This window comes from Brienomyrus brachyistius, chromosome 10, assembly GCF_023856365.1.
Source record: "Brienomyrus brachyistius isolate T26 chromosome 10, BBRACH_0.4, whole genome shotgun sequence".
NCBI lineage: Eukaryota > Metazoa > Chordata > Actinopteri > Osteoglossiformes > Mormyridae > Brienomyrus > Brienomyrus brachyistius.
Window position 1 is genome coordinate 12,246,869 of NC_064542.1, and position 20,496 is coordinate 12,267,364.

At 43.8% G+C, this 20,496-nt stretch overlaps 2 protein-coding genes across 2 annotated transcripts in view; one reads left to right on the forward strand and one right to left on the reverse strand.

Moving 5' to 3' along the window:
- Positions 1 to 6,270: 6,270 nt before the first annotated feature.
- atox1 (antioxidant 1 copper chaperone) lies at positions 6,271 to 8,830 on the reverse strand. The gene is made up of 4 exons (XM_049029693.1): positions 8,722 to 8,830; positions 8,452 to 8,524; positions 6,824 to 6,982; positions 6,271 to 6,633 (listed from the first exon to the last, which is right to left on the reverse strand). The coding sequence occupies exons 1-3, from the start codon at positions 8,725 to 8,727 to the stop codon at positions 6,858 to 6,860; spliced, it is 204 nt and encodes a 67-aa protein (XP_048885650.1). The 5' UTR covers positions 8,728 to 8,830; the 3' UTR covers positions 6,271 to 6,633; positions 6,824 to 6,857.
- Positions 8,831 to 9,404: 574 nt separating this feature from the next.
- The window catches only part of slc36a1 (solute carrier family 36 member 1), a 29,019-nt gene continuing 17,927 nt past the window's right edge, over positions 9,405 to 20,496 (forward strand). Inside the window, exons 1-12 of the mRNA XM_049029069.1 lie at positions 9,405 to 9,519; positions 9,952 to 10,032; positions 10,425 to 10,551; positions 10,897 to 11,020; positions 12,513 to 12,603; positions 13,496 to 13,584; positions 13,715 to 13,804; positions 14,314 to 14,398; positions 16,005 to 16,223; positions 17,359 to 17,457; positions 17,566 to 17,732; positions 18,708 to 18,877. Coding sequence (XP_048885026.1) covers positions 10,521 to 10,551; positions 10,897 to 11,020; positions 12,513 to 12,603; positions 13,496 to 13,584; positions 13,715 to 13,804; positions 14,314 to 14,398; positions 16,005 to 16,223; positions 17,359 to 17,457; positions 17,566 to 17,732; positions 18,708 to 18,877 — 1,165 coding nt within the window. The 5' untranslated portion in view covers positions 9,405 to 9,519; positions 9,952 to 10,032; positions 10,425 to 10,520. The remainder of the gene's footprint in view (positions 9,520 to 9,951; positions 10,033 to 10,424; positions 10,552 to 10,896; positions 11,021 to 12,512; positions 12,604 to 13,495; positions 13,585 to 13,714; positions 13,805 to 14,313; positions 14,399 to 16,004; positions 16,224 to 17,358; positions 17,458 to 17,565; positions 17,733 to 18,707; positions 18,878 to 20,496) is intronic.

The following is a 20,496-nucleotide window of genomic DNA, read 5'->3' on the forward strand; positions in this document are numbered from 1 at the left end:
CCCCCCCACTGTCTTGCCGCCTCTGCTAACGCAAGTCACCGTTGCTGTGAGTTCACGTTTGCTGATGCAGGCATTACAAAAATAAGCGACGGCCTCCAAACTGCTATGTTTATCCTGTAATATTCTCTCCTGCGACGTCCTAGAATCCATCCAAACGTGACCCTTATTTATATCTACGGGACCAAGGTTGATGTGTTTGTTTACATTTATTTCCCTGGAAAACACCGTTAAACCAAATTAGCGGCGCTGGTGTCGGAAATGCGGCAGACATGCCTGTGTGTATCTTTGTCCCGGGTGTTTGCGCGCGGAGCCCAATAAATGCCCTCAGGTTGATAAATAGGCTCCAGCTCTTCTTGTTTACCTTGGCAGATGGACGAACGGCAGTGGATCTCTTGGCATTCTGAGCCTGACCCGGTGGGGGGAGGGGCGGGGGGGGGGGGGAACTGGGACTAATCCTTAGCGTGGTCGCCAGTCGATTCACTGATGCAGGATCCATTTTTGGTTACATGTGAGGTCTCTTTCAGTTGCAAGTCTAGCCCATGTAGCACCATGGTTACAGACGTTGACCTTATAATAGAATCGTTCTGGAACAATGCCCCCAACATCTTGCTGTCAAAATCACTAAAACCTTGAGCTATCTTCATTAAAACCTTGAGAAGATTCTTCTAAAACTATCAAAGGCATCAGTAGTTGTCACGCCCACACGGGCGGACACCCCCAGCTGCAGCTCATTGCGAGTAACAGAGCTAGGGATAAAACCTGCGAGTACTCACCAGTCCGACGCGAAGTATTGCGCTGATGTTTCGAAGCCTTACTGAGCACTCTTTTGTCCATCGTCTTACCCTGCTCCCGAGCCCTGCCTGTTTGCCTCGTGTTCTCCCCTTACCTCTCTCTCTCTTCCGTTCCAGACCCGTTCCCGTACCTGACCCGGCTGCCCTGCCTGTCCCGGCTCGTCTTGTTCCCGATACCCTGTGTGCTCCTGTCTCGTCCCTCCTCGTAGGATTGACCCCCCGGCTAACGAACCCCATGCCTGTTTTTCGACCCTGCCTCTCGCCTGTCACTTCTGGTGCCTATGTTTGGTTGTTCAGAATAAAGCGCTTAGCGGCTTGCATATTGCGATCCTGGTCTTTCTGCCCCGTTTACCGTGACAGTAGTATTCTGAGCAAATAGTTTTAAAGATGGTTCAACACATAATAAGAGGCCAACATAGACACACATGTTGAAATGATAACTGGAATAACCCAACTCTCTGACAAAAGGTTTCTCCCATCTGTGTTTTGTTAGTTTCTCTTTGATGCTATTCCTCCTCCTGCCCCATGTCTTAGAACCCCAGACACCCCTCAGACTTGTCCAATATAGTATCATCAAAACATAAACAGTTGGAAAGACACCCTTTTGATGCCTCAGCCTCCAGGCCGCAACTCTTAATTGATGTTGTGTTCCGAGGGCAGAACTCATGTAGCACGTTAAGTTGACAATATTGGTGTTGTCATGACAATAACGTTGCATAGACTGCCTCAAGTCTGACCCTGGTCAACGCAACTTCTGATGAGAGAAAGTGGTACGGCCCATGGGAAAAGGTCATTTGGTGTAAAATGCAAGACTGCATTATTGGTGTTTCTTTTTTTTCAGACTTCTACTGCTGTCTCAACAACATAGTCACTCCTCTTGCATGCTAACATGGTGGCATTATGTCTCTCTTTTAGCAAAGACATGACTGTCCCCAAGACTGAATATGATTATATCGTAATGAATCGAGAAATGTTTGATCCCGTCAAGCCTTAACTCTGTAAAGGTTGAACTTGACGTTGAGTTACCTTTGGGTGGATATAAACACAGCACAAACACGTATTATCTGAAGAGATCGCCGAAAATTGCGAGACTTGTGCTCAATGGCCGCTTGCAGTCGGTGTTTGATTTTTTTCGCACCCAGTGCAAACAGGCTTTGTCTGAGCCTTATCTTCTGGATCCTTTGAAGTGCCGTTTCAAGTCTCATTGATACTGACGTCTGGGACCTGAACTGTAAGCGTGGTGCCAGGCTGCACATAGGCTGGCCGAGATGAACACTGGGGACTCTGGAAGGCAAGATACCGTCTTGAATTCCGAAAAGATTAATGTCAAGGAAAACGCTGGAATTTGGAAGTTCTCTGCCTTGGTTCAGGCCAACTGAGACAACCTGAGGCTCCTCCTCTTGCTTTGGTGCCGTGGAAAGAGAAAAAAGTCCCTTTGGCAGAATGACCAATTGACTGGAGCGATGCTGGGAACAATAGGGAACAATAGGACACCTGGTACAGGACCAGAAGTGGACACACCGGATCAGAGACGGGAAGTGAGGACTCGACAGGTCACCGGAAACAGAATAAAGAACCCTGTTACGGTGATGATGGCCATGGTGACCCACGGTGGCTGGTCCTGCCAGAGGACACCGGACACTGGGTCTCCTCACCAGTTCTCAGACCTATGACAATTATTGCAGCTGCACAGCTTTTCCAGCTTGCAATGGTGAGGATCCTCTATTTACGTAGGAGATGCTTTGACTGAAAGAGACCCACATTTTTTTAGAAAGAATTACTAACCAGTGCCGGGAGCCCTGCTCGAGGGCTCAAGGTGAAGCCCCTCCGCTGATCCTGGGATTTGCATTGACGACCTTCCAGTTACAGGCAAAGTGTCCTAACACGCCAAGCCCCCCCCCCCTCCCCCCCACTACCTCTTCTTCCTCCTGACTGCTCAGGGATACCTGGCTCCCCCTGGCAACAAAGTACCGGTACTGCAGCAGCGCCTACAATCATGCCCCTGCTCGGTGCTCTTCCATCACCGAGGCATGGGTGAAGCCGACTCGTGGCAAGTAGAGCCTGGGCCTCCACTTCAGCCAGAAGCTCCCGGCAGGGCCCCAGCCTTCTACAGTAGAGGAGAGCTGGAACACATCTGGGATCTATTTTCGACACGCTGACGCACGGGTTCCATTTACATGCGTTTCCTTTTTTTTTCCCCGCAGGACCGTACAGCTTGAGATGGATATTCCTCAGTGGCTCCTGCATCTTGTCCTTCCTCGTGCTCTTCGCCACCAGAACGGCCATCCTGAAGAGGAGCAGAAACACGGCGGCCTTGATCCTGAACACCTTCTCAAGTAAAAACATAAGCAACCCAAAAGAGCATGACAGACAGGTGACGCGGGGCTTTGAAACCAGGCTAATGGCATTACTGAAGCCCGTCAGTCACTCCCTGGTCTGTCCGACCAGGCATGACATTCGCTGAACCAGTTCATGAAGATCGATTGATAAATACTAAATTTTTATATACTGACTTTTATTAGAAAACAGCAGCAGACAGTCCCTTGAGCAAGTGTGAGTTAAAGGCCCAATGGTGAAGTTATTCGACCAAACCTTAGTGCTAGAACCAGTACCTTTCCAATCACAGGAATGGCATCCTAACTGACTGAGCCATGGACCACTTACTCTGGGTTTCAGAGCTGCATGTCTCTCACCAGTACCTGGCACACCATCTCAGTGCTCCATAGAGATCTGAAGGTGACTTCAGACCAGAGTGTCCCCGAGTATGACTGGTATACCCCCTGTTGTCCCCAGTACTGCTATTTTGCTTCCTTGCTGTGGCCTTCCTGGGGTCGGTGTAGAGTCCGCCCGCTCTGACTCTCGGCTGCCCTGGATGGTCCTTCTACAGCAGCTGTGCTGTCCTCTTCTACTCCGCCATGGTTTCAGCGGTGCTCCGTTTAGTAAAGGGCTCCTCTCATATCGAACCCGTCACTGACGCTTTCGTGGAGGCTTTCGGACAACTGGCTCAGCAGCCCCCACAATGCACCTGCATTATTTATTCATAACGCTATAACAAAATATCAGCAAGAGCCCAGAAGCTGAGAAAAGCTGTAGCGATATTCCCCAAAGTTCTGGGAATTATGGGATAAAATCTAAATGTTCTAAGATGGAACAGCGAAAATGTCAAACTGCTCAATAACAACAAAGCAGACATTAAATACAAAAGTAATTCAAATAAAACAAATGTATGTAATTTAATTATCAGCCGTCAACTTACTTCTAATCTACTATTTTATAGGGTTATTTTGCTGATTAACATTTCCCTAATACACTTCCCTAAAATTGTGTCCAGCTTTTTATTGCACCAGTGGGATTTGTGAACAACATTATGCATCCTTTTTACATGTTTTATGGGTGCATGAAGTTCCTGATTTGCATATAAATTACGGGGAAATTGCAAAAGGTCTATCTCTGGAGTCCCACCTAGGCTCCCTGAATCTTGTGGTTTTTCAGCCCATCATTGTCATGTTTCCGTTAAACAGTCACAAGGTAACTATGAGGATGGTGATTTGCAAAGTGACGTCCTCCTTAACCGGAAAACGATCCTGTTGTGTTGTGTCTTCCATAAATTAGAACGCCCTAGTAAAATTAGAAGTTATGGAAAAAGTCAGCATACATGGAGAAATGTCGCCACCTTGTGGCAGTTTTTCCATTAACGCTTGGCTGCATATATACATTACAAGTTCGACTTTTCAGTTGTTTCTATTTTTACCATCCATCCATCCATTTTCCAAACCGCTTATCCTACTGGGTCGCGGGGGGTACGGAGCCCATCCCGGAAGCAATGGGCATGAGGCAGGGAACAACCCAGGATGGGGGGCCAGCCCATCACAGATGGGCCTAACATGTTCCAGGTAACATTACTGATGATTAAAAACAAACAAATAATTACTTACCTACATTTTATTTTACAGTCAAAAAGGAAAATATTTAACGGTTTATATTTTTTATAATATAGTTAGTTTCTGGAGCAATATTTCAAGCTTTTGTTTAGTTGTAGGTTTAACTTTTATTTTAGCGTATCATTTTACGAAAATGTTTCCGAAAAGTTTTAGTTTTCATTATCGATAATAAACTTGTGTGTAACAGCAGAAAACTACAGCGAAACTTCATTTTGGAATCATAATTAAGTGTGATCCTGAACACGGTAACCAGGCTGAAGCAGGTAGTAATGGACTCTCACACAGAACCTCCACACACCATGTTTGCACAAAATTATTGCCCATTTGCACAGGCTGTTTACATATTATATGTCTTGTGTTTTTCTCCACCTCAGTGCAGATGAATACAATATAGGGCTCGGTGATGTATCGAGTTAATAAGATATATTGATATATTTTCATATGAAATATAGGATGAGACAATATCGTTTATATCAATATAGTTTATGCTGCTTTAAAATTATATTCAGAGCCACCAGTTCACATATTTCTCCTCCCCCTGTATGTCTGTCGCACAATTACATAATGATCTCTGCTAGCCCGTAAATTTAGCATTCCATTAGCGTAAATTTAGCATACCATTTCAAGAATATTCGACAAAAAGTAACCGATTATGCTTTTCCGTTATTATGTGTGGCTATAGTTATAACTACGTACAAGTAGCATTTACGCTGTTTCTCGAGTTTGAGATAGTACATAAATTAAATTCACTATTGTAAAAATTCTATAATACACTTCCTGTTTTCTTGCATTGTCCGTTTTTGTTCGTAGTTTGTAATATTTCGCATAAATACAATTTCCGGCAGCTGCTGGAACAATGAGTGCTGGAGGGGAGCCAGCTCTATTACATGCTATAGGTATGCTGATCTGATACCATACATGTCCTTATCAGATTGTTACTACCGTTAAAAAACACAGGAATTTTGTTAAGATAGCATATGTTTGTTCGGGCTTCATGTACGTTATTCCAATAGTATACGTTTCCTTATCGGAATGCATTACCCCATTAAAAACCATAGATATTTGGTTCTGATTGGGTATATTTCCTTATTAGGGCACGTTACTTCTGTTTATCAGTTTATCCTGACATCGTAAATTTCCTTAGAGTACATTACACTCTTTAAAATATGTAGATATGTTGTTTTGATCAAATATGACAAACCGATAGATGTAGCAATAAATTTGCTCTTCCGGTATGCTATTCTGATAAAGTATGCCAAAATGTCAGAACACCGCTAGCTTATTTTTGAGGCATTATGTCATGAACATGTACAGCTGTCAGTGAATAACGGGGCCCGTGTGACACTGGGTGTCATCTGGGCTCTGACTTGGAACTGTCTATTTGTTATCACTTTATGGGGAAAAAATATCGAGATACATATCGTACATCGCCATTCAGCTACAAAAATATCGTGATGTGATTTTTGGTCCATATCGTCCAGCCCTGGTACAATGACAACAATAAAGAACTGAGCACTGAAAAACAGGAAAGACATGGCTAGTACAATCACAATTTAATTTTGCAATTGTACAATATTCAGAGTTCATACATACGTGGGTTTGCAAACACTTCCAACACACAGCTTCCAATCTCATATGAAGAACAGAAAGTAATAAGAAAGTAAAATTCATTAGGGTTTTCGATTGAACAATATTTTCAGTTTCAGATTGAACAACAGTTTCTAGAAAGGAAAAAGTATAAAGCTGAATGGGGCACCCCCTAGTGGACCGATATAGCATATTGCACAGAGAGAGTTTTGTTTGCTATCCAGCTTGACAGGACCCCTCCCAAGCTGAACTGGGAAAAGAAGCTTCCACCAACAGCGCTCTCCAGGTTCTCATGGCAACAGGATCAACCCCATCTGTCAAACCAATGACAAATCAGCAACTTAGAAAGGGTGAGTACTGAAGCAGCTGGGCGATCCGCACCCACCTCCCGCCGCACACCTACATTAGTTTTGTACAGCTCCTCAAACCATCTGGAACTTTTCACACACGATCTGAACATCTGCTCTTGGCTGCCCCAGCTCATCGCTTCAGGGAAGCTGTTACCTGTTTCCTTCATCCGACGAGGAGGGCAGGCACTTCATTTTGAGCCGATATACGTCACGGTCTTTCCGGTCTTTTTCAGCGTCTCCAAAAGCTGGTCGGCATCCTTGTCAGACTCGATAAAAACCTTCTTATTGGGCAGGTCAATGTCGAATTTGACATCTGATCAAAAGAAAGAGAGAGACATTAGGGCTGACGGCTGGGGAGAGCGTGAGAGGGTGCTGTCAGGCATCATCACCCTACTGTACTTTCGTTTGCTGACAGTACAAAGTTCACATTCCCGTGTGCCGCTCACAGCCAGTTCGCCGGGTCGACTGCTGATTACACACTTTTAATACATCAAGGAAATCGTTAATTTCTTTGCAGTGGCAATTTGGGCACATCACTGCCCCAGTTTACATTTTTCAATTGGCTAAACTCTACCAGTTCAATCTTATACATTTTGCAGGCCCCTAATTTATGTCATCAGTCCTCACATACACTAATTAACAGAAAGCGTGAGGAAGACCAATCTAGGATTTAGCTGAGGGCACAGGGCAGGGGACACCCTGGGCAAGATGCTGGGTACAGACTCACGCAAACACTGTGGGAAATTTAAGAGGACCAGTTCATATAACTGCGACATTTTTCACCTGTAGGAGGAAGCATGAGCAAACATAATCCAAATAATCCATAACTGTATTTAGATTAATATTTTAAAAGTTCCCCAAGTATATAACAATGTTCTATGTAACCTCAGCAGAGCATTTATCTTCAACAGTACATGCTAAAATATGCAATATTAAAGCTGGGCCGCAAGAAAGTACTACATTTTTTTAAATAATGTTATCATACAGCTCCAGAATTCTCCTTAAACAAGGCATGAGATTAGGGGCCAAAGTCTAGAGAAAAGCAGGTCTCTGATTTGTGTAAACCAGAGGTGGTGGGTGTCTATGTAGGACTGTAAAGTGCTCAGTGATGGAGATTTTGCAACACATTAACCAATTATCCATATAACGGAGACAGAAACGCTCTGTCTTTCATTGCCATAAGTGCAATTACTTAACTTCCAATGTTCAGCAAAAAAGTAAGCAAACTCTAAATTCAATGGCATTTTAAAAATGGATCAAATTCTTCTTTTCGGAACTCATACACATAACCGACTTTCCCTTTTGTTTCCGTTATTAGAATATGTGAGACAATAAGGTTTGCCCGTCGAGCAATATAAAAACGACATTATTAACCAGACCACCTGTCATGCTAATAAAGATTACTTGCACATGGAATTCCTTAACAATAACTAACAATTTGGTGCAGTAGCAGTGTTGATTTCCAATTACGATACATTAACGGGTAAAACAAGTATAAAATAGCGATGTCACAACGAAGCAGAGATTAATACACGTGACACCAAGATGAAAGCTGACATCGCAAAATCGAAACTGGGGAAAAATGCATCAATAAGATATGAAGAAGTACTAAATGTTATGACTAATCCAGCCGCCTCTGACAAATCCACAACATACTTCATTTTTAAAAATCGTCTTTTGATCGTAACAAAGGATACATAGTTGACTCGCTAAATCGGATGTATGCCCAGAAGGAAACACAGTAACTAAAGAGATCATGGTCTTGCTCCGTAATCTGCTTACCCAGTTTGTTGAGGACTCGTGTCACTGCCCCAGAACACCCTTCGCATGTCATATCCACGAAAAACTCGTGTTTCTGTGGTAGGAAAACAAGACGTTTATAGCGAATTATTTTACTTAGCTATTCAAACTCATTCTCGATTAGCACTTCAACGCCGGGCCTATGATCCATGCACATATCAAATAAGTAACACCAACTATAGTGGTATATTAGGTACATTAGGAAAACAGTACAAATAAATATCTGTGTGCATTTAACGCCTCCAGACTTGCCGTCATTTTGAGGATCGATCTGAGAAAGTGACTACCAAGCACAATAATGCCGTTTTGAGCCACGTACTGGGAGCACGGTTATGATGCGCGTCACATTTAGGGACGAGGTAAAACTACCGCATCGTTTCAGATACGTAGATTTCTTAAACGCCGGTAAACGGGAAGCGTTGTCCATTGGATTGGATTACAAAGCAAAATGACAGTGCTAGATAAATTAAAAGAAGCAAGTGTATTGGCCATATCTTTACTGTTTGAGGTTTTTTTTATTTTTTATTTTTTTTAGGTAACGGGGCGTTGGTAAAAAGATGCACTTTTCCCATTGTCCCTTTATTTATAAACCGTGAGTTTCTCTGGGTTACCAAACTATTCACCCCAAATAAAATAGCTATATGTCTTTTAATATTATAACCCAATTCAGACAGCATAATCGGCAGTCAGGCATAATTTATTGAAATGAGATGTAAGCGTCACTATAAATTGATTCTCATATTTGTAAAAGTAAACAAAATGGCATTTTTGTTTGCCTTCACTACAATTTACAAAATAAAAAAATAAATAAACATACAGCGGCTGATTAATGTCGCCTCATGCCCTGATAGCAGCAGTTTAACTTAATGCATATACTGCATAGTACGGGAAAATTTCACTGGTCATGTGATCTACGGCTACTGAAAGTCATGTGACCTGACGGAAGTCAGCAAGCAAAACACCAGAAAGACGGTGTACCGGCTGCTGACGAGTCCATCGTGTCTGTCTTTCTGTATTTAACTGGTACTAATAGGATACATGCTAGAAATGGTAAGTAACTTTGGCTTATTTGTATATGTACTGCATGTTAGCCGAGCCTTTGTATAGGGTTAGTCGGAAAAGACTCATTCTTGTTAAATGAGGTTGTCAGCGCTTATACTTACTACGGTTACTGACGTTTCTGTGGGAAGAAATTTATATAGATTACAATTCTGACATTTACGCTGTTTCCCCCCGTCCATGCTACTAAATAAATCTATAGTCTCCTTAACATTTAAAGAGCATCTCCGTTTCGTTTTGTAGAGTGAGCGAGGTTGTGACATGTCCTGTAAACGAGTGGTTAGAGCCAAAGCTTTTCGTGCAGTTTTCTTTAGGATGCTGATCCATAGTGTTCAAAAGCATTTTTCAAACGTGGTTTTACAGGTGAAAATCCTACTTGTCTCACAAATGAGTTCTGACATGCCTTCGTGAACTTCATTCCAGGTTTAGGTCATCACCTTTTTGTTGCACTTTCCGAAGATGGTAGTGTCTCACCAGAGCTCACCTAAGTTAGTCTGATTGCAGGTCGGTATCTGGTTTCCCTTTAAACTTGATGGAAGATATTAACAAAAGACGTGAATACTTGCAATAGCTTTTTCCTGTAATTTACTGTATGGCGCGGCAAGAACTGGATTTTTTCGGAATCGATATTTTCCACCTTGAAAACTGGTCATAATATATTATGTACAGCAAACGTCTTATTATACTAATAACTAAATGCACATGTAAAGTGCATTTCGCTACTCCTGAGAAATTGATGTACATTACGTTGAGGGTATTACAACATCTTTAACCTTGTAAAATCCTGCAACGTGACAGTTCCACTGTAATATCTGTAATATAATAGCAATAAGGACGCAGATTGGAGGCCTGGTTTTGTGCCCGGGGACCATGCAAGCTCGTCTCGCACATTACAGCGCATCAGGACGCGGACTGAGCCAGAGCAGCGTAGCACCTGAGGCAGGGAGCAGAGGGCGCGTACCGAGATCACCGAGATCGTCTCCAGCCTACTCATGGCTTCAAATGACGGCAGCACTGGCCGCGGTAACTCAATCAGACCCATTAGTCAAAAAAAAAAAAAAGAACTTATTTTGCCCCACAGGCTCTTGTTTGGACAGATTGCATTGCATGAGGGGGCTTCTGAGATGGTAATCTTTGAAGTGTTTAAATCAGTCACAATGTAATTGAATTTCCCCCATAGAACATGCCTCTGGGCTCCATAAGATAGAAAACTGTGCAAGTCATGTGCAAATAACAAAGCAGAGGCCACCTCCTAAACTGATCTCGTGTGTGTGTGTGTGTGTGTGTGTGTGTGTGTGTGTGTGTGTGTGTGTGTGTGTGTGTGTGTGTGTGTGTGTGTGTGTGTGTGTGTGTGTGTGCATTCCCCAGGCTCTACACCCTCCAGTACTGCAGGGTCCCCCACTGAGGAAACTGCCCTATCGCCTGCTCATGCCCCTGGTCCCTCCAGATCCCAGTCTTCATATGAGCGAATTGGAGGCCAGGGAGGCTCATCGTAAGGAAATTTAATCCCTCGTTTTTACTGGTTGGGAGGGCGGTTGGAGGACTGTTGTGCACATAATAGTGTCAGCAGACAGACTGGTGTTTTAAAGAATGAGAGCTTTCTGGACAGAGGCCTCTTTAACACTTGACTAACACTTCGTCTGCATTTTTCCCACGAGCAGAATGATCGCGTTAAACTGCCCTTGAAACCGAAAACCATCCTTTGCCCACTTCCGTGTTTCTGAGAAAAGTATCTCTTACCTCAAGTCTAACACTTCTTTGTATGACTCTCTCTTTGGGGGTCCGGCAGGCTTCAGCTACATCTCCGCTAGCTGCAAGGCGTCTAAGATCTGTGTGATTCTTTACGGGTTTGCTTTCATTTCTGTTTTCAGCCTGTGTCCAAAATCAAACACTGTGCACTTACTGGCAAAAGCAGAACTTACTGATCTCCCACGGTACTTAGTATGCATTTCTGTGGGCCTTTTCAAACTTACTGTATCACAGCTAGTTGTTCCTCTGAACTGATGTTTTGATGATGGAACAAGCGTGACCTTGTTGCAATGAGATCAGTTTTCATAGCTCCGGTGTGATCAGTTTTGTTTTAAAATGTCAGTGACATAAAGGCGACATAATGAATGATTCTTAAAATCAAAACATCATTCTCATTCTTAAACTGCTTCTCCTGTGTTGTACAAGTGTTGTAATGTAAAAGGTATATAATTTACAATCAAATATGGCAATAACAGGGGGAGAGCTTTTAACACCTTAAGACTTCCAAACCGCTTATCCTACTGGGTCGTGGGAGAAAGACAACAATTAAATAAAATTCGGCCTACTTTCCCATTTTAGAAGCAAATTTATATCCATTTTGCTTGTTTTTATCAACATGGATTGTGTGTAGTATCCAAGTTCTTTTACACCACCTTTAATGCCATTAAAGCCTGAATTGCTTAAATATCTTTCAAGGTGTTCCCAGGAATTTCGAGCAACGAACACAGACAAGGTCACAATTCACATCGATTTGCTCAGTAGTTTCAGCCTGACAATCCCAGAATTTACAGTTATTCTTGTCGTTGTTAAACGTCGCCCTGTGAAAGTTGACTTCCCCTTCAGAGGTTCCAGGGAGAACATGCAAGTATTACATGTACATTCTGGAGAGCAGGAATCGAAAGTACAGCTCTGGAATCGCAAGGAAATTTTGCCCCATCTTATGCTGGGCATCCTCAAGTTACACGTTCCAGAAAAATTACTCCATCCACACGTGGTCTGCTGTTTGAATCTGTGTGTCCAAACATCAAAAAAGTTGTAGGTTTTATGGGATTCCTTAGAGATGACTAGAACCTTAAGTCTCCTCCTAGATACTCCATGTGGAGGAGCATGTTAAGCACAGATGTGTTGTGAAATGACTATAGTGTAAGAAGCTGTAGGTATGTGGCTTGATACACACAGTTCTGTTATAATGTCCACCCTACCTTTCCACCTCTTCCGCCTCCCGCTTTCTCTAGCTTCTTTCAGACCCTCATCCATCTCCTGAAGGGCAACATTGGCACGGGGCTGCTGGGCCTTCCCCTGGCGGTCAGGAACGCCGGTCTCGTGGTAGGTCGCCGGCTACGTCGCAAACTCCCGTTGTTCAAAATGCTTTAAATAATCATTGGTCAGGGACAGATGTGCTCTGAAGGTAGAGGTGAGGCCTCCCTCCCACTCTGGTCAATGTGAAATGGGTGTGAGGAAATGTAACCGCCATCTTTTGGGGTCCAACCTCTGTCCTCTTCACGTGCCAGTGGGTCTTGAAAAGTGTCTTACTGTACCCAGGCAGTCAGTAAACCAGTGTATTGGTCTTTCCACGAGTTTTGCTGTGAATTGTAGCCAGTGGAATTAAGACTTCCGCATAGAATAGTTTGTTGTCTCTCTGTCTCACACACACACACACACACACACACACACACACACACACACACACACATACAGTGATCCTCCGCTATATCGCCGATCCTTCCCCAACACCTCAGTTCTCTGCGTATCGCATACCTTGCTTGTGGTCCAGTTGTTGTGGGCAAACTTTTTGTGAACTTTTCGTTTAGTTTTAAGCCCTACGATGGCTCCCAAGCATACACATACTGAGCTTGAGAGAGAGAGACACGTGTGAATATATATACATATACATTACATATTATTATTATTGTTATTGTTATTATTATTATTATTATTATTATTATCTTACTCATATCCTTAGCCCGACATCCACATGTCAGTGTGTTTTAATAAGTTTTCATGTAATTAAAGCGTGTGGGGGGGTATTTTAAGGCTTAAACTATAAAAACAAATGTTTTTATGTGTTTGTGGCTTTGGGCTGGAACACAGATGTAGGCTTACTGACATTGTGGCGTGGAGTGCATGTCAACCTTCAGTCCACCGTACGTCTCTAATGTGCATTTTTCTTAACTTACACGAGGTTTGACCAGCCGCTTTCTTGCATTTCTCCGTGTAGCTGGGCCCTTTGAGTCTCCTCCTCATGGGTGTTGTAGCTGTCCACTGCATGCACATCTTGGTCAAATGCTCCAACCATCTCAGCGACAGGTACGAAGCAGCCAGCCGTCCTCGTCCTGCCTGCTTCTGGCCGCGTGTTAATGACACATGAAGTTTCTTCCACACCATGTGTATTCAAAGTGACCTGCGCTATACTTATTTAGAAAACTTCTCGTTTCAGGTTGAGGAAGCCATACTTGGATTATGGGGAGGCCTTCCAGTTTGGCATGGAGAACGTGTCCTTCCTGCGTAGCCGATCCATCTGGGGGAGGTCAGTTAAAAAACAGGACCGGCAGATGTGCCTCGGGACGTCATTGAGATCGTACTGAATAACCATGGATCAAAGAAACTGTCTTGCCTCTTGTGTTTTAACACTTAGTTGATTACATACAGTCTCTGAATTGTTTGGGAACTACGACTTTGGTTAATCAGTTGAGTACTGGGACACAGCGGGAGAAACCGAAGATGGCTGTCATTGGGCATTTCAGACGTTGCTGCCGCATAGTATGAAAGCATTGCGGCATTATCGCGGGGGTGGGGCCCGTGCTGCGTTTTCTGGAACAGCACACTAGGGGAGCGGCTCCCGTTCCAAAAGGCCCCTCGTTTGGACCTATTTATGGAAGGCGAACCGGAACGCGGATAGTACATGCAGCAGGGGGGTCACGTCCGCTAAGTTGTGTGTAAGTGGAAAGCCTGGGGCGACTATGCACTTGGGGTGACTCTTAAAATCAGGCTGCCCCCTGCTGCCTTTTAACCCCCCCCACTGGCTTCTGTCCTCAGACGGGTGGTAAATCTGTTCCTGATCGTCACCCAGCTGGGCTTTTGCTGTGTCTACTTCGTGTTCCTCAGCGACAACATCAAGCAGGTGAGACGGTTGGTTGAAGTTGAGGCCCTGGGTCTCGTGCTCCAGGATTATCCCCCCCGGGGACCTTTTTCTATTGCAAACTCCACTATAATCAGTAGGAATAAATCACATCCCGAACATTGTTAATTTCCTATTTTGAATATAACGTATACTGCCCCCCCAACCATCGTAAGGATAGACAGTGAAGCTGTACTGTGCAAAAAGTCTTCGGCAGTCAAAGAGAATTATGTGTAAATCATCCTCATGTTGGTATAAAACTATGCTTTCATGTGTGCTGAAGTGTTTTACATTCGCCAATTCAAAACCTCTGCTAAAGTCAGCCCAGTTTTTACAATAACCATCCAGCACACATGTATTTTTTGACTTGTTCACTAGCACACAATGACGTATTAATTAATTCAGCTGTTGGTGAAACTTAATGAATACATGGATTTCCTGAGGTGCCCCTGAGGAGAGGTTGGGTCTGGCCATCCAGCAAGATACAGTAACTTCATGGAGAACAGAGGAAATTCCTAGTAGTTTTTATTGTTTTACTCTGCATATGTTCTAATGTTAATTGTGTTATTTGTTCTGAGCGCATATACACTTAGTACACAGATGAATAGCTGTAAACATTTCCTCTCACTGCCTAAGACTTGCACAGCACTGTATGTCAGCTGAACTTAAATATCGCAATGAGGCTTAAGTTTTGTAATCTGAGCTGTACTTGTTTGCTCTCTTTTCTTATCTTCTAATGATTTTTTGAGGGTTGTTTTGAGCTTTGCCTCTTTAGTCAGCCTATCGGCTTCTAGCATATCGCGTGCAGCACCAATAGCGTGACAGATCAAACGGCTGTGCTCTGCAAACCACATGGGTTTTGCTGATGGCATGGAAATTCAGCAGCCAGTCTTTTTTTTGTTTTTAGCTAACAGCTAACATCTTAGCGAAAAGCTAAAATCAATGAACGTGCATTTTTAAATTATACATATAATAACATTTCTTGTTGCAAAGCGTTTTAAAATCATATTAGAAATAAGGCATTAATCCAAAACTTTTTCAAACTGATGCCTTTATAGTTTCATCTCTTTTTAATTTTAATGAGAGTGACCACAAAGGGGCAGTATTTGCTTCTGTGCTTGCTGCCTGATGTGTGTGTGGTATGTGTGTTCATTTCGGCTCATGTAAAAACCTGCAGTGAGTTTTATTTTGCTGTTAGGGGGAACTGTACTGTTGCGTAGTGGATGAATTGGTGATTGGTCTGGATTTAGTTTTAGTTTTCTATAAGAACATAACCTGATTTAAATTTTTGATATGAGACATGACATTAAAATGCATACTGGTTTTTATTTTTGATCTGTTAACATTAGTTAAAGAAAAGATAAACGTTAATCACATGGGGTGTTAAAATCACTTCGTAAATATGTCAGCTAAAAGTTAGGCCTGTAAAACGTTTGTAATCCCTCGAAATGTCCAGATTTAAATTTCCTTCATCCAGCATTCCATGTAGTTTATGAGCTAAAGATAATATATTTTACCGGAAGATATGCAGGTATGATGCATCTACCTGGAATTGCAGTACTGCGACAGGGTCTGTAATGACATCACAGCTCCGCCCTCCCGTCCACAGGTCGTGGAGGCAGCGAACTCCACAACTATGAACTGCCATAACAACCAGACGTCAGTGCTGGTGCCCAGCTTTGACTCCCGCCTCTACATGCTCTGCCTGCTTCCGTTCATCATCCTGCTGGTCTTCACACGCAACCTCAAGTACCTGGCGCCCCTGTCCCTCTTGGCCAATTTGGTCATGTGCATCAGTCTGGTTTTGATCTACGTTTATTCTGTAATGGTACGTTCTCTCCTGGCCTCTTAGCTTCATGTTATCAAGTTTTCTCATCCTCTTCTATTCATCTGATATCTTCTGGCTCCATGATACCATGTTCTCTCCTGCCCCGGTCTGTCGGGCCCCTATAACAGAAGATACAGGTTAACTGCCCTATCCTGGTGCTCTTCTTGTATTCTCTCACCAGTATCTGCATATGCTATCTCATGGTACCAGACCAAGTATGTTGTCAGCTTCCACTGAATTCTAGTTTTGTTGGTTTGAGAGTGACTTCAGTTGGGCGCAGTCTTTTGTTGGAAAAGCCTGATGATCTGTCAGATTTGCCCTTTGTCCAGGAAGATCCTGGCATTGACATATTTGAATACAACTCTGGAATAAATTAAGAGACCACTTTATATTTAACAAAATAATCTGCATTGTTAAATCCTGGTTTAAGCTATATATGATGGGAGAGGCTAGGGGGCGTTAACTGTTAGCATATCAACACCCCTAAGAGATGACTGTGGCCAGAGGTGTCAGGAGGGCGTAGTTTGGGGTATGTTTAGCAATCGAGGCCCTTCAGCAGCTGCAATGGGCGTAATTCTACACCCTCGGCCTAAGCAGAGGAGTTTATGACCTTTGAAGGACCCGTGATTATGGGGTTTCTGACAATGGCCAGACCTCTGTGATGGCTCTGCTGGAGATTGAAAAAGATATATATGTAAACTGAACTGGATTTATGTTAATAGCACCCCCTGCTGGCCATCGTACTGGTGCCATGTAATGGTTCTACGTCTATAAGCTCAATATTTGGGGTTTGTCAGCACTTCAGTTTTATAACCCTCAGGTTGTCGCTTCTGAACCTGAGATTGATGCGTGGAAATTTCAGGTTCTTCCCATGTTAGAGTAGGATTCCTCCCACAGTATGTGACCTGGTCTTTCTGATTCACCCATAGTGTGTGTTTGTGTGTGTGACCCATCAGTGCACTGGCATCCTGTTTAGCAATGTTACTGCATTAACTTTCCTGCAAATTAGATTTTAATGTGCTGCTTTTCACGTCAAGTCTTTTTGGGATAATGGGTGTCCCCTAGTGCCCTGGAGGTCTTAAGTGGAGTGAAGCCATGGTTCTGCAGTATCTAAAACTTTGGCTTTGGCTTCCAGAACATCAAGTACCCGATTTCGCTGCCATACTTTGGAAATGCCAGGGAATATTCTCTCTTCTTTGGAACGGCGATATTTGCCTTTGAAGGGATCGGAGTGGTAAGTTTGCTCACAAGTAACATATTTCCAACGTCATGTTTTAAGTGGTCCAGAGGGGGGGGCACTGCTGAGCAGCTGATCAGGAAATGTGAGCACCTCGTCCCGCAGGTCCTTCCGCTGGAGAACAAGATGCAGAAGCCTCAGAACTTCCACGCCGTGCTGTACCTGGGCATGTTCATCGTGACGTTCCTCTACATCAGCCTGGGCACCGTCGGCTACGTGTGCTTCGGGAACGCCATCGGCGGGAGCATCACCCTCAACCTGCCCAGCTGCTGGTGAGCCCCCCCGGCCTGCAAAGACACCGAGACACTCCTGGCTCCCGTGATCGGAGAAGGACAGGGTTTATTCTCTGAAGTCGATGGTTTTGCTCAGTGGTTGAGACATGTGACCTTGTGCTGTTGTTGCTTTTTGTTTGTAGTGTGCAGTGCTCCTGCATCTTACATGGTCAATTGGTTCCACAGCCCACAGCGATACTTCGCACCCGCGTACATTCAAGACGATAATATAAAAGCGTCTATTTATACACCTATTCCCAACCTGCTGTATACCATGCCTAGATTACAGAACTGTACATATGCAATGTACCTTTTATGGAAAAACATTAGAACAGTTATCATAATGTATTGTTTAGGGAAAAATGACAAAAAAAAACATTGTACTTGTGTAACTGTGCATGTACTGTGCTCTCCAAGGTTTGTTACCTAAATAATATAGTATAAATGCATCATGCTCCATCCACGCTTACGCACTTTGTGCACCAGTTTAATATTGTGCAGTTTGGTTCATTTTAAAGCTTTTCATTTAAAAGTATTTAAATCGTTCAAAACCAGGTATGTTGTGGGCTAACTGTGTTTCGTGTTGATTGCCTTCTCTCAGGTCCTAGCATATGATTTATTGATAAGTAATGGATTTAGTGGTAGGTAATTTAGACTAAGCAGGTATGTGGCTTAGTGGGTTAGTGGAATTTCACCAGTCCGAATCTCATGGTGGTTACATTGTTGGGTCTTTCTGCAAGGCCCGTAAGTTGCACTTTCTCCGGGGGCTGATCTTACTTTCTGAACTGTATAAAAGTGTCTGATGAAAGAATGAGTGAATGAAAAAATAAATGAGCTCCACTTTCCCTCATCTGAAAGATGTACCTCCTGCTGGGTTTTTCTTGTTTGTTTATCTGAACCCTCTTTCATGTTCCTATTTTCATGTTGCGCACATTTACGAGACCCAAGCGCCCCGCCCCGTCCTGTGCCCTCCAGGCTATACCAGGCGGTGAAGCTCCTCTACAGTTTCGGCATTTTCGTCACCTACGCCCTGCAGTTCTACGTCTCGGCTGAGATCCTGGTGCCTGAGGCAGTCGCCCGCGTGCCGGCCCGGTTCGCCCTCGCTGTGGACCTCGCCACTCGGGCGCTGCTGGTCGTCTTCACCTGTAAGTCCGTTCATCTTTACCTTCTTGCCGTTTTGCTCTTACCTTATCTTGCCTAAGTTCCTTTGTAACAACACAGAAAACTTCTGAAATAACAGTAACACAACTGCAATGTGGACTTTCGTTAACGAGCTGTCAGCTGAGATGCGAGCGGTAGGACAGTCACAGCAGGGAGGTTTTTCCCCACACACGCACTTGCGCCTGGGGCGGTGTGGCACTCTGCAGCTCAGGCCTCTGTGCCTGTGATCAGAAGGTCACTGGTTCATATCCCATGATAGACACCAGTTACTTCAGCTTTGGGCACATGAGTGAAGCCCATAACCCCGATTGCTTCAGAGTCTGGCTGACCTTGCATTCTCAGTGCACGTCACTGTGGATAAAAATGAATGAATCGATAAATAAGTATTCAAACCAACCAACACAAAGTGTTTGAATGGCGAGACTTTGTTGGGCCGATGTTCAAGCCACCTTCAATGTTGGGATAGTGTTAAGAGGAGAGCTTCTCCTACCTTCGGATTCTGGCCCAGCCCCCAATATTAATCTGAATTCAGGTGCCCGTGTTTCCCCTAACTGCTCACCCAGTGAGACGGCAGCCCATCCCAGGCCAGACAAGGTACGATTTATCCATGATGTTCATTGATTGTCTTCTAGGTGTAGTTACTGCAAGCGTAGCAAGGTGGCGTTCCGAGTGCCAGTCGGGGAGATGCGAGGTCTGTCTATCACTCTCCGTCTGTCTATCTCATCGCCACATGGGAACGGAACACCACCCTCACTTCATAGAGCTTCCTGAGCCATCCCTCCCCCCCCCGAATAATAAACAGGGTCTTTACCTGTGTGCCCCCCTGCCTTCATAAGTATCCTTTCATCTCCGCTCCTCACAGGTGGACGTCTACCGGCCTGATGAATATTTTTATATGGTTCGCTCTGGTCTCCACATGCATATTGCATAAGGCAATTAAAGCTTTTATTATTTTTTTTTTTACTCCATCGCCCCCCCCTACCCCATAGTGAGGAAGTTCTGTAGCTTCCTCTGCGCAACTTCCCAAAGATATTGGGCAGAAATCTTTGACCCTGACTTGGTTTTGATAAGATACAGCTGTCTGTATCGGTTAAAATAGTATATTTCTCTGAATTAAAGCCACAAATGTTACTTAAATGTAACTTTTTCAATTCCGGTTTGTGATAAAGGTTGGGTTCATGTCGACAGCGACAGGTTTTAGCCCCACCCAGAATCACACGTTAACGGAAACGGGTGGACAGTGAGGGACCCTGCTGCCATCTTCCCACCAAATGTCACAGAAGTTGTGATGACGCAAGATCAATGTTTCCCACAAGATGGAGATATGCCAGTGGATTGGCCGTATCTGGGAGTGTGTCAGGCCCAGCCTGCGTCAGCAGTGTAGTCACTCGCACTGTTAGTTCCCTATTCGCCGATGGAAATGCCAAGGGCTCCAAAACAACCAGCCGCACGTAGGTTCAGAGCTCAATTTAAAGTTTTCTGGAATTTGATAGGCTAATTTAGCCAGAACCCTAAATTGAAATGGCCTTAAGTTAAGTGCAAGGTTACATGCATTATTTATTTATTTATTTATTTATTTATTTATTTATTTTCTGCATGTCTG